The sequence below is a fragment of the Schistocerca cancellata genome, chromosome 5 (genome assembly GCF_023864275.1).
Source record: "Schistocerca cancellata isolate TAMUIC-IGC-003103 chromosome 5, iqSchCanc2.1, whole genome shotgun sequence".
Classification (NCBI taxonomy): domain Eukaryota; kingdom Metazoa; phylum Arthropoda; class Insecta; order Orthoptera; family Acrididae; genus Schistocerca; species Schistocerca cancellata.
The window spans coordinates 213,629,988-213,651,174 of record NC_064630.1 but is presented as its reverse complement, the minus strand read 5'-3'; the positions used below and the strand labels follow the sequence as shown (position 1 = coordinate 213,651,174).

Here is a 21,187-nt window from a genome sequence, read left to right as displayed (position 1 = left end):
ATGACTATTAGATTTTCATCTCACTTTCCGTACTGTATTACCCTTTCAATATCCTCATATACTTTCTCTATTTCTTCATCTTCAGCTTGCGATGTCGGCATGTATACCTGAACTATCATTCAGTGTTGGTTTGCTGTCAATTCTGACAAGAACAACCCTATCACTGAACTGTTCACAGTAACACACTGGCTGCCCTACCTTCCTATTTATAACGAATCCTACTCCCATTATACCACTGTCTGCTGCTGTTGGTATTACCCTATACTCTTCTGACCATAAATCCTTGTCTTCTTTCCATTTCAGTTCACTGACCCCTACTATATGTAGATTGAGCCTCTGCATCTCCCTTTTCAGATTTTCTAGCCTCCCTACCACATTCAAGCTTCTGACATCCCATGTCCTGACTTGTAGAACATTATGAAACCTAGCATGGTGCAGTGACTCCAATTATTATAATCCCATTTCTTAAATAAACTTTTTCTTTTGTTTTTCTGATAACTTTTCTACAGAAGGAAGGAGTAAGGAAGATTGGGTTTAACATAGAGGTCATTAGAGACAGAGCACGAACTCGGATTGTGTCAAAGATGGGGAAGAAAATTGGCCATGCCATTTCAAAGGAACCATCCTGGCATTTGCCTGTAGCAATTTAGGGAAATAATGGAAGATCTAAATCTGGATGGCTGGTCACGAATGCGAGTTCAGTGTGCTAACCACTGTGCCACCTCACTCAGTCCACCTCTTCTACAAATAAGATGGTGTTTGTGGTGGTATGTATAGGGCACATTCAACAGTGTGGTCATCAGTGTTCATACTCAACTAAAAGTCATAAACTATATTAACATACCATTGCTAGATTCTTGTCAAGATGTATTTTGCTGACTTTTACCATTAAATGTGTAGTTTGCAGACCATTGGAAATAACAGTGTTAATTATTTTATATTTAAACATTTTAGTTAAAGAAATATTCACAGTTTTGAAGTCACACAAACCACATGCACTTCAGAGTCAGACCTCACTAATAATTATTTGTTTTAACATTTACATTCCTTATTTAAAAGAATCTGTTCTCCTCTTTCAAATAAACTTTACTTTTTCCAAATAACTTTGTATTTCAAAAGTAATCTTTATTCAAAATCAGTATGTTTAAATCTTAGCCCTTTTGAAATACCAGTGTTACTAGTTTTTTTCTGTTTCCAAACGTTGATGCTTTTACTAAAATAACAGGTTAGTTTATGAAATATGCAAATTAATAAAATTAAGTTTCCAAAAAATTTTTGGCAGACTGTTGTAGATCTGAGTGCATGCCGAAACTTCCATCCCATAAAATACCACCATTATTTGTACCCATTTAAGGACATTCAGCAATGTGAACCCCAATAACAACTGTGTTTAAAGTGAATCTATTCTATATTATTTTCCGTCTCAAGTTAATATTTAAAATGTAATAGCTTTCAACATTTTGTAATTTCTGTCTTACATGTGTCTTTAAATAAGTGTTGCACACAAAGCCCGAGTGAGTCGGCATTTAGCATTCACGGAGGGCAACAACTATTACACAAAATTTGCTGACCGCATGAGAATATGAGTGATTTTATTTCCAGAAATGCCAATAAACCAGCAGTTTCAAAAGTTAAATTACTAACTGTTGTGTAACTTCATTGACTGTCCCACACCACTACTGAACGTGTTGTATTGTGTCTCTTCACAAGAGATCTCAAGAAGCCGGGATAAAGAAGAAACAAGAAGAAGACTATGGAAGAGGCATTGGTATACCAGGGAGTGGAAAGGAAACAGTAAGGATGATGACTAGATGAAGTTTAGGCCAGGGAGACTGCGGAAACAGGAATGTGCTGGAGACAGAGAGAAGGGTAGAGGGGGTCAGGTTTCAAATAATGTATGTCGCTTGTTCATCAATTATGTTGTCATTTTTGCAGTTAGCCACAGTTTAGACTGGTCATTCATGAGGGCAGACAGCGTATAAGTAATACACACATGGAACCCTGTACAACAACTGCTGCATGAATAGATTACTCTCAAAAGTGACTTCTGTTTATTAAATTCACTTGCCCGTGCTCCTGTATCCCTTGAAAATTTTCCTACCCCACATGCAACTGATTTTTGATACTTCTAGAGGCCACCAATAAAAGAGCTCTCAAGTGCAGTGCCAACCAAGACCCCTACCCTGCCTAGTTCACATGACCCTGACAACCACCAGCATGGACGAGTGAATATAATAAACAGGAGTAAAGTAATATAGCTGAGATGGTCCCTGTCCACCATCCTGTGCAATCTGTAAACATTCACTAGTTCCTGTGAAATCTGTAAACATTCACTAGTGAGCCCAAGCAGAGAATCTTTCTATGCACTAACCATCCATAATGGGGCAGCCCACAAGAAGAGGAGACAGGTTTGTTGAGGTTGGGAGCTGGTAAAAGAAGGTACAGGGACGGAGAAGCACTCAGGTGACGAACTTTGGGATGCAACTAATGGTCTAGGTTGTTATTAGTAGTTGTACTGCATTGATGAGATGAGATTATTGTAGTAGGTTTGATAGAAGAGGTGCCTGACACAGATTGTTATTTGTTGCTGCTGATTCAAAGTAAACAGCTTTCTTGTGAGAGATATTTGCTTGGATCTACACCTTAAAGCATTTATCTTATTAAAATTTTAGAAGACTCACAATTTCCACAAAAAATGATTTTATGCTTATCCAAATACAACAGAGTTCAGAAAAAAATAAAGTTTGCAAAACTACTGTGATTTATCATATATTGTGTTGGATAAGTTCCACGTGAGCTGATAAGACCCAGCACGCTATGTATTACAATCTGTGTAAAAACTAATGCTAGGAATCCATACTTATATAATAATCTGATAGATGCACTAGGATTACTCACCTCAATAATAAGATTTTTTCCTCCCACTTCCTGAAACAGAAGAAATAATCACTGTATTTCATACCAAACGTGTGGTTTACAGATATGATTCATCCACTGATCCTTGCTCAAAATACATCAATGCTGATCTACATGTTTACCAAAGAATACAGATGAATTGTGTTTACATTACTAGGATCAAATACGATTTTGTTCAGTTGTTTTTATGCTACAGCAAAGACTTGAGCTCTGCATCTTCAGATCAACAGCAAAGTAGTTTAAAAATCAATAGAATGTACTTTGTATCTGAATACTTTAGCTAAGGCAAATGTAGAGAAATTTTACAGGCTCATCTAGAACAAAACTAGTCACCCTCTAGGAGAAACTGAACATAGAAAATATTTAAATATGATGCAGTTCCGACATTATAAAACCATATTAACTACAAAGAAAAGGTAGTGAGCTCCAAATACAGTGCAGGACTGCATATATTTATTTATTTACTTATTTATTTATTTATTTATCCATTGGTCATTTTGATAACAGTAAGCAACATGTCACAAAATAACATTTAGTTGAAACATAACATACAAAATGAAAGATATTCCTTGTGAAGCTGTAAAAAAAAAAAAGAATACAAACTAATATAAACATCAATACACTAAAAAAGACTAGACCCTTGAAACAGCTGGCATCTCTGCTAGATTCTACACTAATTTCTGACTGGCAATTGTTGAAAATTAAAAGCCTGTAAAGACCCCAAAAAGTAAGATCAAAGTTATAAACCTATGATATTAATAATTATGTATTTTAGAATTTTGCAAGGCACTTTGCACGAGAACATCAGGCTGAATATAGTTACTATGTGGTGTACTGATGCAGATTCTACAACATCTTTAATATACCCTAAAACATTTGATTCAGTATCACATCAAACTAAAACAGACAAAGTATTTTTCCATAGTTTTTAATGTCTGGACTCTCTCTCTCTCTCTCTCTCTCTCTCTCTCTCTCTCTCTCTCTATCTATCTATCTATCTATCTAAGACATGAAGGTATATTTGCCAACTCAGATCACAAAATCATGGACAATTTTCACTGATAATTTCACATGTAGGTGACTCACAGCACAGAAAGGCAATATCTATGACTAATGATAGGATGAGATAATATAATCTAAAGTGCATGGAAGGCTTGTCACAGGTTTCAGTTATTTTGAAAGATAGTGTGGCTTATCCAAGAAGAAGACCACCAACAAAATCAGTGTGTAGAATCTATATTAAATGTGATTAGTGCATACAGTAAGAAAATGAGAGCATAGGCAATGATTTATAATTATTAAACATGTACAGAAAGGTTGAAACAAAAGAGACACATTCAAATTAGCTAATGTTTTGAGACAAATGCTAACTATCTCAATAGAAACAACTTGAAAATATTTTACAACCCATTTTCAGTTAACATTATGTTGGCTATTTATGTCCAGGGAAATTTAAAATAATCTACTATTAAAAGAAGGAAAGTGTTACTTAGTTTCGGGTTCTATGCACAATAAATCATAGATGTGGAATGAGTCATTTTAAAATCACATCGCAAATTAATTTGTAAACATGGCTACATGCTGAACATGTGTAAGGTTCCTATTTTTTTATTTTTTTCAATGTACAGATGTAAGTTACTAATTCCTACTCACCACCTTTTGCTGAAGCTGTTCATTTTAGGATTCCAATAAGCATTGAAATATGAAAGCACTGAAATATGAATACAGGAGAGATTGACCCATGGATTCTTCACTGGTTTGTATCAAAAAGGAAGCCATTAACCTTTGCGTACTGATATTATATCGCACTTCAGTTAGTTCAATTAACTAAGTTCAAAATTAGTTCAAATGGCTCTGAGCACTATGCAACTTAATTTCTGAGCTCATCAGTCGCCTAGAACTTAGAACTAATTAAACCTAACTAACCTAAGGACATCACACACATCCATGCCCGAGGCAGGATTCGAACCTGCGACCGGAGCGGTCGCTCGGCTCCAGACTGTAGCGCCTAGAACCACGCGGCCACTCCAGCCGGCTCAAAATTAGTACACTTATTATTAAATAGGAGGCAGAAGAGAATTTAGAACTTAGAAGGCAAAATTGAATGCACATATTGAAATACGATGTGTGTAAAATCACCAGGCAGATTGTTAGACGGACTAGAATCTAGTATTCACAGTACAACAAACAGTCTCTATAACTACATATGAATAATGGAAATGTAAGATGTTTAAGTACCAGTTTGAACATTTGTTTCAGGAACATGAAAATGCAGTGTATCTCTGTTTGTACAAAACGGCCCACCACATCAAAAAATAATGAGAAAATTTATAAAATAAATGCTTTATTAAAAACATTCAAAGTGCCATACCAGGAAGCTGACTGGTTTTAAGTGCCAATGAGAAAGTTTTACAAGTTAACTCTTGCAAAGAAGAAAACAGCAACCAGCACTGTTAATAATGCTATTTATTTACTCAAATAGCACCATTACTGGTCTTGAAATGTAATAAAAACACTAAGAGCCATCTGACAATGAACCTGTCAATTCAAAGGAGGTAACAGCACTATTTGTGTAGATAAGTAGCATTATTAACAGCAGTTAGTTGTTGTTTTCTTCTTTGTAAGAATCCACTTGTATTTTGTACATATAGTCTCAAAAATTTCACTTCTCAACAGAATAGTAGGAGTAAGTTTTTGCTCCAAGTGCCATTAACATCGAGGCACAACATTTTATTTGTGATAATACAAGTACAGAAATACAGCATTATATTTTTAACCAGTAGAGCTCCTTGAAGAAAGAAGCACAGCTTGGCTCAAAGACTATGTGCCATCTACTAATGTATGTTTGAAAGACTTTCTCCATGGTTTGGCACCTAAATCAGTTCTAGGGGCATGCAGTAGAGTACTGGTCTTCACAAAACAAAATTTTATTTCTTAGAGTTATTATTGTTTTTTCCTCAATATGATTTCTCATCTCTTAATATTTTTGTTGTAGCACATTTGTGCTACCGTTGCTCCCCACAAATCTGAAAAGGACCTAACAAAATAAGTACATAACAGATCGTAGAAATTTTAAGCACAATGCTAGTATACTATAACCATTTGCTAGAGTTAAAATCATTAATATCATGGGGTACACATCTTGTAGGGAAGTAGCATGAAGGGTATGAAGCCAACATCAAAGACCTACATCTTTTTTCCAAATCATGTGTTTAAAAACATCTGCGGGACTGATGGCCTTTGTAGTCTGGTCCCTTCAACCCCCACAAACCAACCAACCAACCAAAAACATCTGCTGCAAAACATCTGAAGGAGTGGGAGGGAGGGGTATGGGGTGGGGGGAAGAATAACAGCAAGTGTTGCGCAAAAAAGGGGGCTAAGAAAAGTATCTCTGAGAAAAATTTGATTGCTTGGATTTTATTTGGAGTTAAACGCATTATATCAGTGAAATGCACAACATACATTAGTATGTCAGTATTGTTTGAGCTATTAATCATAAAAGGAAGAAGAACCACGTATACACAACAGTATTATAAAAGTAAGTATGACAACATAGTCGGAAAAATGGACAGTGAACAGTCCAATCAAAATTTCAACTAATACTCATCCCGCATAGCTGTGTTATGAATGAGTTATTTCACCAGTTATAGTTTGAAGAATCTACGTGCCACTGCAAAGACAACTTCCTGTTTTTATAGATAGGATGTGGGATGGATTTCATTTGTAAACTAACTACAAATTAAAATTTAATGAAGAAAATAAAAAACTGCAAGATACTACTGAAGTGGACACATAAATAAAAAACTTTTAGAATTAGTACTCAGTACAGAAAAGTGCATTACTTGCAAAACAAAACTTCACAACTCTGACACCATACTATATATATAATGAGCTACTTAATTAGCAAAATGAGCTTCAAAAATAAACAAATGAAAGTGAAAGTTGAGTAGTGTTGATCAGAGTATCATGCAGAACTCACAGAATACACAAACCTGGAATGACACCAGTTCACTATCGTATACTACATACAATAACAGACAAGTGTTTTTATTGCTTAATTAAGTAATGCTTGGGACACTGTTACAGTTCTTTTATAGTATTAAAGCAGTTCATTATTCTGGGAGATGTAACGTTTTGGTGGTATTTAAAAGTGATACGTCTACTTACTGATAGTGTCGCAGAGACCAGAAGCAGTGTTAAGATTTTGGCAGATTCCATGTTCTTGTCAACTGCAACAAAAATAATGAACTTGGTTTTGTGTCTAGGGGGCACACAATAAAATCATAAAATTTAATTGTTAAATTGCTACCTATTTCCTTTCAAACAAAGTAAAATGTGTTTTGTTTTGCAGGCCTACATACGTCTTTGATTGATTGATTGACTGATTTTTTATTGGTCCAGTTTTATTAGACGTCTCTGTAAGTTTATCATCTTTAAGGACAGGTCAGAATAAGGACACAGTAATACTTAAAAAAAAATCAGCAATATAGTGGTTAAAAATAAAATTAGGCCCCCATTCTCACAATTGTTTAAGTAATATTCATTTTCAAATATTCAAAAATAATTTTATAGAATAAAAACAGAGCTTTATTATAAATGCCTCTAGTTTCATTTTATTGAATACACAGCAATTTCTGTTTCCTATGGTATGTTATTGTGAAGTATGATACTAATATTAATTAGCCCTTTAATAGGAGGTTGTTCTGGAATATTTCTGGTATATATCCGATTTACAAATTTGCAAAAATTTCATCATTTTAGGGACATAAATAATTTTCATTCTAAAAGTATTTATGCTATGAGTTGAATGTCCCCAGAAAATTATCATATAATGGAGCAATGAGTGGAACTGTGCACAGTATGCTTCTAGTACGGTTTTTTTCTTGTTGTAGGCATCAGTATTCTTAGACCATAGAATAAGGGTGAGGAGAGCTTCTTTGATAAGTTATTTACATGCATATCCCATTTTAAGTCCTCTTAATCCACACACGAAAAAATTTTCTAGAGGATCTTTTTTAATCTCACTCGAACTTACTTAGATGGTGGAAATAAATGAAAGCTGGCACACACAAGTTTTTTTCAGTTTTTATAATGGGTTTGTTGATACCTTCTGCTTGCAATTTTCAGCTATTAACACTACAAGTACTGTGTGTGCTTCTTACACTTTGTCTTTCTTATTTTTCAAGCAGGGTTTTATGGTTCAGGACATCAAAGGCTTTTGAAAGATCTAGGAAAATACCTGCAGATAATTATGTTGATCAAAGGATTTTATAGCATGTTACAAGAATTCAAAAATTGTTGTCTGTATAGATTTGGTCTTTCCACACCCATGACGCTGTATGATGAGAGGTGAATATTTATTTATGAAATTGATGAGTCTTTGATAAAAATGTTTTTCGATAATTTTTGAAATGAGACTTTATCGTGACACAGGTCAATAGTTTGTATTGTATCAGAAAAACCTTTTTAGCAGTGGTAAAACTTTTGCTATTTACAGAACATTAGAAAAACACCTGTTTCTACAGAAAAGCTGAACATTTTTGCAAATGGCATTTTTATGTAATAAGCCCAAGTATTTAACATGAAGTCAGGTACTTCATCATGGCCACTACACATTTATAACTTAATGATTCAATTTTACTTATGATTTCATGGAAATTTGTTTTATGAACATACACAGAGGCATCCTGTCCACAGCTCATTTTTGCTGCTTCTTGATCACTGAGTCCTGCGTATGATTGCCAGCTGGCTTTTGAGATTTTCTTTGCTTGGGGACTAGGTGTTTGTGTTGTCCTAATCATCTTGTCTCATCTTCATCACAAAATTGTGCAAGCTGTTAAAATGATTCCAAATAGACAGAGTTGCATCAGGCAGACAAACAACCCCAGAAGAGGTCGCCCACCCATCAATGCCGCACAACCATTTTTTCATAGAGGCATCTGAGATCACCAGTTTACTGGAGAAACAGGGTCTGGTCCTATATGTTTACTTGAATGAGATCTTCAGCTAGCAATATGAAGAATTCATTGAAGTTTTTTACAATTGAATTTGAGTCTGTTGCTTTTGAGCTCTCTAGTGTAAGTGGTACATTCTTTCTATTTGGTATCGAGCTACAGGTTTCTTTCTTTATAACTCTTAATATCGATCTCATTTTCTTTGATGAGTTTCTTATCAAATTGTTAATCTATGTAATTTTAGCCTGTCTAACATAGATTCTTTTGTAGGCTTTAGAATAATCCGCAAATTCCTTGGGTAAATTTACATTTTTTTACAACAATGTTGCAGAAATGTTTCTTTCACTAGAAATTTTTATGTTTTTAGTTAGACATTGCTTACTGTTAGGGTATAATGTTTTTACTTATGTAGGAAATGCTACATTAAAGTGGTACAGAAAGATGTCCTGAAAAGTATGCTGTCAACATTGTTATGAATATAAATGCTTTGCCAATCTTTCTTATTCATAGAGGCATCCAAGATCACCATCTTACTGGTAACACAGATGACTGGTCCTATATGTTTACCTGAATGAGATCTTCAATTAGTGAAGTGAAGAATTCATTGAATTCATCAAGTTACTTTCCATTAGGAATGTGGAATGCACTCAACGACTGTGATACGACTTAGCAATCAGTTGTGCTTACCTTTCAGGCTTTATTAAAGCAAATCTAGATTGCAGATAGTGCCTAGCCATTACTGATGCACTATTTCAAATACATGTCCTAATATGTCAGTCTAGAACATATTAGGACACGTATTGAGACTACGAAATAGTGCATTGATAATGGCTAGGCACTACCTGAAATTTAGATTTGCTTTAATAAAGCCTAAACATAAAGGACAAATGATTTCTGTGCTCCACAACATGAAATTCGTTTAATTTTTTCACAAGCGAATTTGAGTCTGTGCCTTTTGAGCTCTCTAGTTTAAATCACATATTCTTTCTTTCTGGTACTGAGCTACTCTCAACATTGATCTCATTTTGTTTGATGAGTGTCTTATCAAGTTATCATTCCACATAATTTTGCCTATTTGAGTACCCTAACACAGATTGTTTAGCAGGCTTTATAGAATACTCTGCAAATCCCTTAGGTAAATTTATATTTTTTACAACAATGCTGCATAAGTCTGTTGCTCCCACTGGAAATTTTTATGTTTTTAGTTAGCCATTGCTTATGTCATTAGCTTCAACATTTTTAATTATGTAGGAAATGCTACATTAAAGTAGTACAGATGTTCTGAAAAATATGCTGTCAACATTGTTATGAACATAAATGTTTTGCCAATCTTCTCAACAAAAAATTTTGTTGTTGTATCTAGGGAAAGTTCTTTTTTTTATTACTATTTTGCATCACCATATATAGTAGCTCTGTCATGCTCAATAATCTACTTCTGAATTTGCAGCCTGTGTCTTAAAATGATTCTAACTCTCTCATCTCTTCAAACAGATGTGATGAAGTTTTCTGCAACAAAATGAGCCTGTCCTTTTCTCCTGACAAATAATGCTCTTTTCTTCCTACAACAATGTCCTACCCATTGTACATTCATTAACCTCTTTTAGTAAAATAATGAACTCAGTTTTAATATTCCAGTCTCCACAGAAAATTTAGTTCTGCCTGCCTCTCAGGATATAAAGTATTAAGTATTTTGGTTTCCCAGACTCAATTCATAAGTATTTCCATTTTCATTTAGTTTTCTTCCACGATAATCATATATTGTCTCAACACAACATTCTCCACTTTTTGCTACAGATAGAGATGAATGGGAAAATTAATTCTATGTGTCAATTATGCTGACTTTCTTGTTGTCTTTTCCAGTTGTTTCTAACAGATCTCTGACCTAGGTGTCTGCTTCAAATTTAGTTTGAAGTGAAGCCCATTCATTTGCAATTTTGGCACAAAAACTGATGGGGAGTTCATTGTGCCTTAGCACCTGTTTGAGTTTTGGTGGTTCTTGTTGTTTTTCACTATGCCTAAGGTTTGTTGCTATATAATACACCTTTCCAATGATACAGAAGCTGAAAGGTGGTACCGTAACAGTGCTTGATTTTTCACAGTGCCACTCCATTCGAATATTTGTGTTGTGGACATTTATTAATTAATTCATTAAAGCTTTGGCTGATTTATAAGGAAAGCTTGGGGCATATAAAAACAGAACTATTACGTTTTTCCTATTATCCAGTAATATTCATTTCAATACAAAACTGTATTAACAGTTACGACCCAAAGTGCCAAGAGTCTCATTTTCATGCAGAAGATATTATCTGGGTTTTCTATGATCTGATTAGTAAGTATTTTCATAGAAACAATGCCTTAACATACTAAATCCTACTACTTTCCCAATTCCAGCCTATCAACATTACATAAAATCGAAATATAATAAAAAGTATTTCCATATCTACTTACAATAAAATTTTGTCATTTAAACTTCCAATAATTGTTTAAATCAATAAAATGTGTGATCGAAAGGCAAAAGAACTATTCATTGTGTTAGAGAACTGGGAGGTGAGGAGACATATCTTTACTTCAGTATTGTATGTAGCTGGCTAGCCCCAAGCAGGAATTTTTGACCAAGTTCTATTAGTTCAGAAAATATAGTAACATATGCATTTGTAACTTCTTCTTCTCAGCATTAACTCCCTCTGGTATGAGGACCGCTGTACTCAAGATCTGGTAAACACATTTTATTAAACTTTACAGACAAATGCCCTTACTGTTGCCACTTGATGTAACATGTGAAGTGAGAAGTTGTGCCTGCCATCTGTCTGTGAATTGAGTAAACTTTGTTCTGTGTGTGTGTGTGTGTGTGTGTGTGTGTGTGTGTCGGGGTGGGGGGGGGGGGGGGGGGGGAACTTTGCATGTCATATTTTATGAGGCAGAAATTTGGGACCAGTTCAGCATTTACCTAAATGAGCATGGGAAACCACCTAAAAACAACCCTCAGGGTGGCCGGTGCACCAGCCACTGACATTCACCACCCAGATACAATCAATCCCGGGCTGGCTTACATTCTGATCTCGCAAGATAGAAAGCTGTGCGTTATATTAGAAGATTATCTGAGCAAATCTGTCTCAGCACTGTTATTTTTTTTTAGTTGTTCTGATTATGCAATTAATGGCATAAATGTATACAACTGCAAACACATGATACTACTAGAAGAAAGGTATAGCAAATTTGGGATCTAAAATGCATACCTGAAGAGCAATGGGCACTTCATCTTTGATAGTGTAAAACAAACCTCTTCCACTGCAAGCCTTTTGTTTTCTATATTTTGGGAAGATGTAGTATGGACCAATGCAAGAATAAAATATCTAAAAAATGTGGGCTCTAATATCCATACCTTAAGAGCTGTGTGAAACCCTTCCCCTCTACTGAACAAGAGCGCATCGATCTTAAGGTATGCATTCTAGGACCCATGCTTATTGGATTTTTTTCCTGTTTTGGTGGTCGCTAATACCTCTCAAAATATGGAAAGCAAAGAGTTTGCAGTAATAGAGATTTATTTCACAGTATTTAAGATGTAGAAGTGGCCATAACTATTCAGGTATGCGTTCTGGAGCATATGTTTACTAGACCTTTTCATTTCTAGCAGCGTGTATTTCCAACAGTATGCGTTTAGGCCACTGATTATAATACACCCTCCGTAGTTCACACCTACTGCAAGCCAAGCATCTTCTTTCTCTTCACTAAGTTCGCAACTGTAGTACGTCTATGGGACACAAAACGTCCAAGCAGCGTATAGGGAAGGTGACTTTTTGCATGGTACAACTCTGATTTACTGAAATGTATCAAGTAAATTAGCAGTCAGTGACAGTGCGATATTAGTGTTTACCCAGTTAAATTACTTCAAATATGTCGACGTTATAAACTATTTACGGGTACAAACAGAATCGTTCTGACTATCGTTAAATACGTCATGAAATATTAGCTGAATGACTTTGAAAACGGAAGACTTAAACGATACCAACTACCCAAGTCTAAGCTAGAATACGGAAAATTATTTCGTATAGAACATTTTGATACGCGCAGTAACTAGGATCTATGGATGATGCAACAGCAAACCCCGCCTTGCGGCGTGGGATTTCCTAATCCAGTGTGGCGTGATTTCCCATCACATTGGCACTGAAGTTTACGACCTAAAATTTCAGCGTCGTCTTGCACGGAACTAGTGACATGACTCACTATAGCGGGGAAACCCACTGTATTTAAGTCAAGGTCATAAAGTTCAATGGCTTCGCGTGGGATCCTGTACGCACTTCCTACGCTGTTGCCACAGTTGAGACATTAGACGTTCTCTTCTAACACCTTTTCAAGTGCTCGGTTATCCCGAAAACTCCATGCGGCGTGTCAATTTGCGGTTATGACTTTCGGACAAGTTTTGATCTACCATCATCCACGTCTTGAAAGAATAATCTACAGCTTACATTTCAGTTCCAAAAAAATGCTTTGGTTTCATAAGCAGTTTGTTGGTTTCCTTAAGCTGTGGTGAATATTTGTTCTAAATAACAACAATAAATATCGAGGAGTAGACATCTTATGTTAGAACTGAACACACATAACATCAGTACAGATTTTTACGAGAATTGTTTCCCAATGTACACAATACGAATGGAGTGTAGCCATTGTCACTTTGGTTAAGCCCCTGGCCAAGTAGTAAGTGCAAATTTCTCTTAAGTTTTTCATACAATTACGGATAAATAGGTACTAGACAACCAGTTAACGCGCATTGTCATTAAAAGCTGCCGTTCTCTGACGTCAGAAATTTTTGAAGCAGTTCGCAGGAGCGAATTTTTTGGTTGTTATTTGGTATTCACTAAGAGGTTCTGCGACACATTTTGGTTTTATAGGAAATAATTGGTTTTAGTGATTTTTCGCCTCTAAAATATTTGCTTTAGAATAAAGCTGAGTGTCTTATGCCTACTTTCCCTCCGCCCTTAACAGTCTCAGTATCGTAAATAATGGTCATACAATACCTTGAAATTTATTGCAGATTATCTATGATCGCAAAAGCAAGTAAAAGGTTTTCTCGATTACTTGACTTGAAATATGGTCTTATTTATATTAGACTCCGCGGGAGTGGGCTGGTATAGTCAGACTGAACAGTTCTCATACATTCAGTACAGTAAACTAAAAATGGGGTGCTTGTGGAATGATGTAAATCATCATTTCAAAAGCATTTCTTCATCATTGCAAAAGCATTTCTTCAGTTTGGAGCAATCTTACCCATTTGTATCACATTCAGCACGGTATCGGAAAACCATATAATTTCAACTGGAGAATTTTTCTACAGCTTTGCATTTTGTGCCACGCTAATTTTATGCGACGGAATTAGTGACAACATCTTTCAACTTAAACACCACTTCAGCACCGGTATTTGAGAAGGTCGAAGACATAATAAAAAAAAAAAAAGACTTTTAGGCTTCTTGGAAAAACAGGAGGCGGTTGCTGAAATGAAGTTCAGTGTCAAGTCCTCATAAAGAACTTAACGAGTGAGGCACTACCGTATCCAAGCTCACATGTGAGTACGAAATGAAAATCGGGATGTTCGTGTCGACGATTTGTTATTTACAGCTACAGTCACTTTCATGTTGTTATTGTTGACCTGAGACAGGTTTGATGCAGCTCTCCATGCTACTCTATCCTGTGCAAGCTGCTTTATCTTCCAGTACCTACTGCAACCTACATCCTTCTGAATCTGCTTGGTGTATTGATCTCGTGGTCTCCCTCTACGATTTTTACCCTCCACGCTGCCCTCCAATACTAAATTGGTGATCCCTTGATGCCTCACATGTCCTACCAACCGGTCCCTTCTTCTTGTCAAGTTGTGCCACAAACCCCTCTTCTCCCCAATTCTATTCAGTACCTCCTCATTAGTTATGTGATCTACCCATCTAATCTTCAGCATTCTTCTGTAACACCACATTTCGAAAGCTTCTATTCTATTCTTGTCCAAAATATTTATCGTCCATGTTTCACTTCCATACATGGCTACATTCCATACAAATACTTTCAGAAACGGCTTCCTGACACTTAAATCCATACTCGACGTTAACGAATTTCTCTTCTTCAGAAACGCTTTCCTTGCTATTGCCAGTATACATTTTATATCCTCTCTACTTCGACCATCATTAATTATTTTGCTCCCCAAATAGCAAAACTCCTTTACTACTATAAGTGTCTCATTTCCTAATCTAATTCCCTCAGCATCAACCGAATTAACTCGACTACATTCCATTATCCTCGTTCTGCTTTTGTTGATGTTCATCTTATATCCTCCTTTCAAGACACTGTCCATTGCGTTCAACTGCTCTTCCAAGTTCTTTGCTGTCTCTGACAGAATTACGAAGTCATCGGTGAGCCTCCAAGTTCTTATTTCTTCGACATGGTTTTTAATACGTACTCCGAATTTTTCTTTTGTTTCCTTTACTGCTTGCTCAATATACAGATTAAATAACATCGGGGATAGGCTACAACCCTGTCTCACTCCCTTCCCAACCACTGCTTCCCTTCCGAAACTGCTATCTGGTTTCTGTACAAATTGTAAATTTAACGATTGCGAAATGAAGGACAGTCACTTTGGCTCTGTGATAATAATTATGCGTGACTAATTTCTACGAATTCAATCGCGACTAAAAGTGCTTTCTTAGTTGCTTTCAAAAAACAAAATCCAACCAAGAGAAGAAAAAATTCATACAGAATGGACCCACTGGCCTCCGCTGAGTTTTACCGAGCTACGTTGCACAGTGGTTTTAGACACTACACGCATTCAGAAGGAACGTGTTTCAAATCACGGTATGGCCATTCGGAACTGATATTTCCGTGGCTTCTGCAAATTTACGAAGGCGAATGCCGCGACGGAAAGGATTAAACGGAAATTTCATGTTTTCTAGCACATCCTAGCACTGCCTTAACAACCTCGTCGCCGTTGTCGTGATATTATACCCTATTCTTTCTACCGTAAGAATCTTACCGGTGCAGAGGATACTTCGAGTTCGTACAGGAAATTAAAAGCTGTTGTCGCACCAATGATATGTCAGCTGTCGCAGGGGCAGGGGTCATGGAAGAGGAAAGTGCCTTGCGCTCATGAGCATTGCGAGTGGAAGTCCTAGAGGCAAACATCAACTTCTTATTGTTACTAGTAGCTGTGTGGTAAGGGGGTGAATGTTGGTAGCTCCGGCAGTAGCGTATGCGACAGCTGACTGTCAGTAACGGTATGCCGCTGCCGCTTCTAGCGCTAGTGTAGAGCCACACGCTTGTGGGTATACTCTCAGCATTTAACCAATACCCCTAACGCACAACTGATAGAAATATAGACAAATTTGTCAGCCATTCCTTTTAAGATACGAGAAATCTTGACAAAGTTAAGATTTCGCGAGTTACTTCACAGAGTAATTTTTTACATGTGATATGACAAGCACGTTTTGTTCGTTGCATACCTTTCCAGATGCTAATTTCAAGGTACGGCAGAGGTCTTTAGAGAACAGTGTAGAAGATAAATGTGGTCGTAATTTAGAAACAAGAATTATAGCACAGGTGATGAATCACTTTTCAGAATAATTTTAACTCCCTAAACATGAAAAAATGTGATTAAGCACGTCTTATATAACTTTGTGGTAATGCTAGCCATCAAAATTGCAACATCATGCCTGGATAAGCAAGTGATTAGCTTTTCAGCACAATCTCACAAAATTGGCAAGAGTAACGTCATCTAAGTTATCGAGACTGCGATCTACCGTTCCGTGATACTGCTGGTCGCGTTAGTCGGGAAACCATGTGAATATGGAATCACCGGGTTCTGGAGGACCATACTTAATGGCATGAAGGCTCTCGATGCTCCCACGCGATTAGCTCAAGAGTGGACAGACGTTTGCTCGACCGTGCAGTGTCCGCACAGCAACATCGCTTACTTCAGGAGGGAAACAGGCTTGTTTGCACCAAGACGGTGGACAACATCTATTTTTGAGCAACACCGACAGACAGCTGACCATTTGTCTGTAGAAGCTGCGAGGAGAAAGAAAGTTCTCATTGATCGCATTCTCTTTGTCGTATTGTTGGTGCCATAGGGGCAGTTTTGTGCTGCAAATTTTTGCACCTTTCACACCCTCTTACTGACCAAAAATTTAATAATGCTTATTTCCTACTATATTGTATACGCACAATAAGCAAAAATTTCGTTATTTGCTATCCTTCCTGGTGCAGCAATCTCAATTTGAAGCAGTATTCTTGAACCAGTATACACAATATAAATGCACAAATTTGCACCTAAAAACCCAGTTGTGTAGTCTCTTTCCAATACACAAATATCACAACGTTCAGAAATAAGAGGAATGATATGCGCACCAGAAAAGTTCACATGCATGAGCTTCCAGTCTCTTTAATCATTTATTTTTTTTATATGTAAGTGAATGTATGAGACTAATGTGATCACGAGATGGCTACAATAAAGACGTCGCTGCAGTTACTCTAATAGCCATAGCAAACAATAAGGCAAAAGAAATAACACACTGTGTTCGAAAAGAAATCCGTGGACCAAGCCCTCACGGCTCACCAAACTATAAGTTTACAACATTGCGAGGAGGTTCTTGAATTTAGTCTTCGTCTCGTCTACTGTAGGCCCAACACAACGAAACCTTGAAATGTGATACTATATTCGATCCATTTAATCAATTCATATAAATTAAGGTTTTTGTGAGTGAAACCACCCACCGTTAATCACTGTTTTTTGTGTGTCTGGTGCTACCTTCAGCCCTCCCTTTGTGCACTACTATAGTGGTGTTCTCGATTTTTCGAATATTATTCAAACTTCTATAATACAATTTGGAAACAGCACATATCGCATTGATCCGCTCTCGCCTTACCCGACAATTGGTGCAAAGTACTACAGACAGAAAAAGTTATAAGCAATTTGTTCTACTTGAGTGAACTGCCAAGTAAGTCCCTATACTCATATATGATTTAAAAACCAGTTATTGCCTCAACGGTTGTGCAAGATAGTTGCTTAATGTCATGATTACTTCTAATCAGCCACATCAGGGGCATAACCACTTTTCCTCCTTGCAAAGCGAAATATTATCACATGAGCCCGGATTTCCATGCAAATGCGTGTTTGCCATTTGGGGAATAAATGCATATTTCGAAGATTTCATTTTAGACATTTACAACGCATATTATATCATTTTATGGCATCAGTCTATATATTGCAATATCTTCCATGAGAGCACCTTTTACTGAGGTTGTTTTTATGTAATCGCCAAAAGTGCATGAATAATTTTGTTACAGTCTGTAAACTTCATAGCGCACTCAATAAAGCAATGCTCGGATCAATATACAGTACTTCGTGCCAACAGAATTACTAAATTCCTATTGTTGTTAGGCGATGCTATCCCGTATAGGATGAAGGCTGGGACAGAAAATAATTTATCGTTGCCTGAGGCACGTTACATATTAACTCCTGCTCTACATCGTGTAGCTGAAATAGGGACGCTGATATCCTCCACAAACAAGGTAGGCCTAAATGAACGCACAAAGTACACAGATTTGATAACTCTGTTACGATTAGTTGCCATGTATCTTTTTTCCTAAGGTATTCTATAAAGGAAATGTCCATGCTGCCAAATTCAGAGATATACTGCCAGATTTAGTTTTCCCAGCACAACTTATTTTAGCCAGACAGTGTACCTGGACAAGTGCTGCCATCTTCTACTGTAATAATTTTGATGAAGTTAAATCGGCAAATTACCGTAGTATTATAGACGTTATCATCTGTTTGCTTCGTTCTACGGAAAAGCCTCAAGTTACTGCTCACTAGCTCTTTCTTCCGGCTTTGGGTTGTAGACACTTTCTGAGCCACTAATGTAGATTGCGGAAGTGGCATTTAGGAAAACAGACTGAAAAAAAATCACATTTGTATCAAATCAAATTTTACGCATTTGTCTCCGGCAATAACAGCGTAGGAACCACATGGAATATGGCAATTATTGAAGAGGTGAAAAATCTTTGCAATCATCCTTATTTCTAGTGGTGGGTGTTGCAGCCATGATTGCAGCAAAAAATAAGATGAATATAATTATCTGAAGAAATCCTGATTTTGAGCTTATTAAGTTGGCAAAAATATTTTTTAGCGAAAATATAAAAAGACTTCATCTGATTTTTTCCAACATTTCTTCAGTTAAATATGCACCTTTCATGTCTTGTGATGTAGAAAGGTCTTTTTTATGTACAAAAATTTTTGTCTAATAAAATTGTTTGTTATGTGCTATTGTAGAATGAAATAGAAATAATTATAGAAATGAATTTTGATACCGCTTATTTAAAAATTGTTCTGGTACATCACTGTGGATATTTAAATATGACACTGCCTGAATGCATGCAGGTTTTTCGATTTGGTAGTGATGAAAATCCGGGCTCTAATTATCAAAATGATAATGATAGTCAACTTTTGGGGAAACTGTGCAAATTGTACTACGGGATCGACATCTTTTGATTCAATAGTTCTTTCTCTATCGAAAAAGAAATAAACAAACCATTTAAAATCAAACAGAATCGTGCATGCGTGCATTCTCAGTTTTTCCGTGATGAGGCAAAACAACACAGACTATCAACAACAATGGAAGAATGTAGAAAAAAAAAGTCCTTCCACGGACTTGTAATGAACTAACAAATGACACAATTTTTTTAAGGTTCTGCCTGATAATGATGTTTGGTTTGTAGGGCGCTCAACTGCGTGGTTATCAGCGCCCTTACAATTACCCAATCTTTTGCTCAGTCCAATTTCGCCACTTTCCTGGATGATGATGAAATGATGAGGACAACACAAACACCCAGTTATCTCGAGGCAGGTGAAAATCCCTGACCCCGCCGGGAATCGAACCCGGGACCCCGTGCTCGGGTAGCGAGAACGCTACCGCGAGACCATGAGCGGCGGACAAAGTTCTGCCTGTTAATACACATAGCACACTGCATTTACAGAAAGAGACACAAAAATAACAATTGTCTAGCCTGATAGAGATTATCTGCGGTTAATTCAGAAGGGAAACGGCTTCACCCGGAAACCACCTGATAGATGATTCGCGGAAAGAAAGGAAACTGTGTAGCCTAAACAAGATTAGGTTTTGTGTACGCTAAGCGTTTTCATGAAGAAGTACCAGCTACAATTGGGCAAAGATGTGAAGGAAATGGAATCATCCTAGCATTCGCCATAATTGAATTAGAAAACTACAAAGTCTAAACGATTGAACGGGGAATCTGCACCGCGCTTATTCCACACGTGAATCTAGTGTCATTCCGCCAACTCGTTCGGTTTCGAGAAAAACAGCTACACAGGACTTAAAACTGATATAATGAGCATAGAGCAATACAAACTTCACGGAACAGTAAAAGAGAGCACCTTCAAACATTGCGAAAAAAGGTGTTGGCATCTTTAATATCAGAGTCCCAAATTCTTCAATGCAAATTAACTGTACATTCGTACAGCAATATAGTTACAAGAATCTTGATTAGCAATGCATGCATGTCCAAATCCAAGCAATGAGGCAAAAGATTAATTCGTATATAGTGAAAAACCATGTTGATCATAATTTTACAAAATCTACGTACCGTTTACAAAAGTTCTCTCCATCGAAACAAGTAACATAAAATGACAAGATGAGGCTTCCAACTTCTGAATTTCGTAGACGCAAACCTCATCACTACATTTATTCCCAGAAGAGGTATATGTGTATGTTAAGCAAATGATTTTTTTTAATTCATGTACGTGTTGTCTTATTAACAAACAGATGCGGCGGCAAACACTGTGCGGGAACAGTATTACTCATAGCACATTCACAACACAAATGTATTACATCAGCTTACCTAATTTCTGATGCTACGCGTAAGAATATGCCCTTCCCGTCACAACAGTAGCACTACTCTACCACTTCTGCAGAAGCCAATCGGCGCTATGCTCAAGCGACGGACCGCCGGGCAAGTCTGAGCCTGTCGTAGCCATGGTTGCTAGTACGCCAAATGGTCGTGACATAATGGACGCTACAGCTGCGTAACTGCAACCCTATTAACTTTCCACTTTGAGGCTAAAACACGCATTGAAATAAATTTAATTAATTACAGAGATATAAATACAAAAACTTTTTCGTGTGGATTTTTCTCAAGTTAAAGTGGATACTGCTGCGCTCTCTGAGTACCCGTGTGGGATAACCCTACGTGGAGCTGCGTCACCTCCCAATCCACATTGGAATTGGAGAATGCAGAAGAACAATTGGCTTTTGCTGAATATTGTT

The 21,187-nt window shown here is 36.8% G+C and overlaps 1 protein-coding gene across 4 annotated transcripts in view; it reads right to left on the bottom strand.

The window, feature by feature from the left end:
* The window catches only part of LOC126188981 (uncharacterized), a 104,530-nt gene extending 83,634 nt beyond the window's left edge, over positions 1–20,896 (bottom strand). The window contains exons 1-3 of one of the 4 annotated variants that reach the window (XM_049930772.1): positions 20,763–20,896; positions 7,084–7,145; positions 2,899–2,928 (exon numbers count right to left, since the gene is read on the bottom strand). In XM_049930772.1, coding sequence (XP_049786729.1) covers positions 2,899–2,928; positions 7,084–7,134 — 81 coding nt within the window. In that variant the 5' untranslated portion in view covers positions 7,135–7,145; positions 20,763–20,896. Of the gene's footprint in view, positions 1–2,898; positions 2,929–7,083; positions 7,146–8,592; positions 9,190–18,651; positions 18,726–20,507; positions 20,659–20,762 lie in introns of those variants that run through there. The other 3 variants (XM_049930770.1, XM_049930773.1, XM_049930771.1) reach the window with 3 other exon arrangements.
* Between the last annotated feature and the right edge of the window lie 291 nt (positions 20,897–21,187).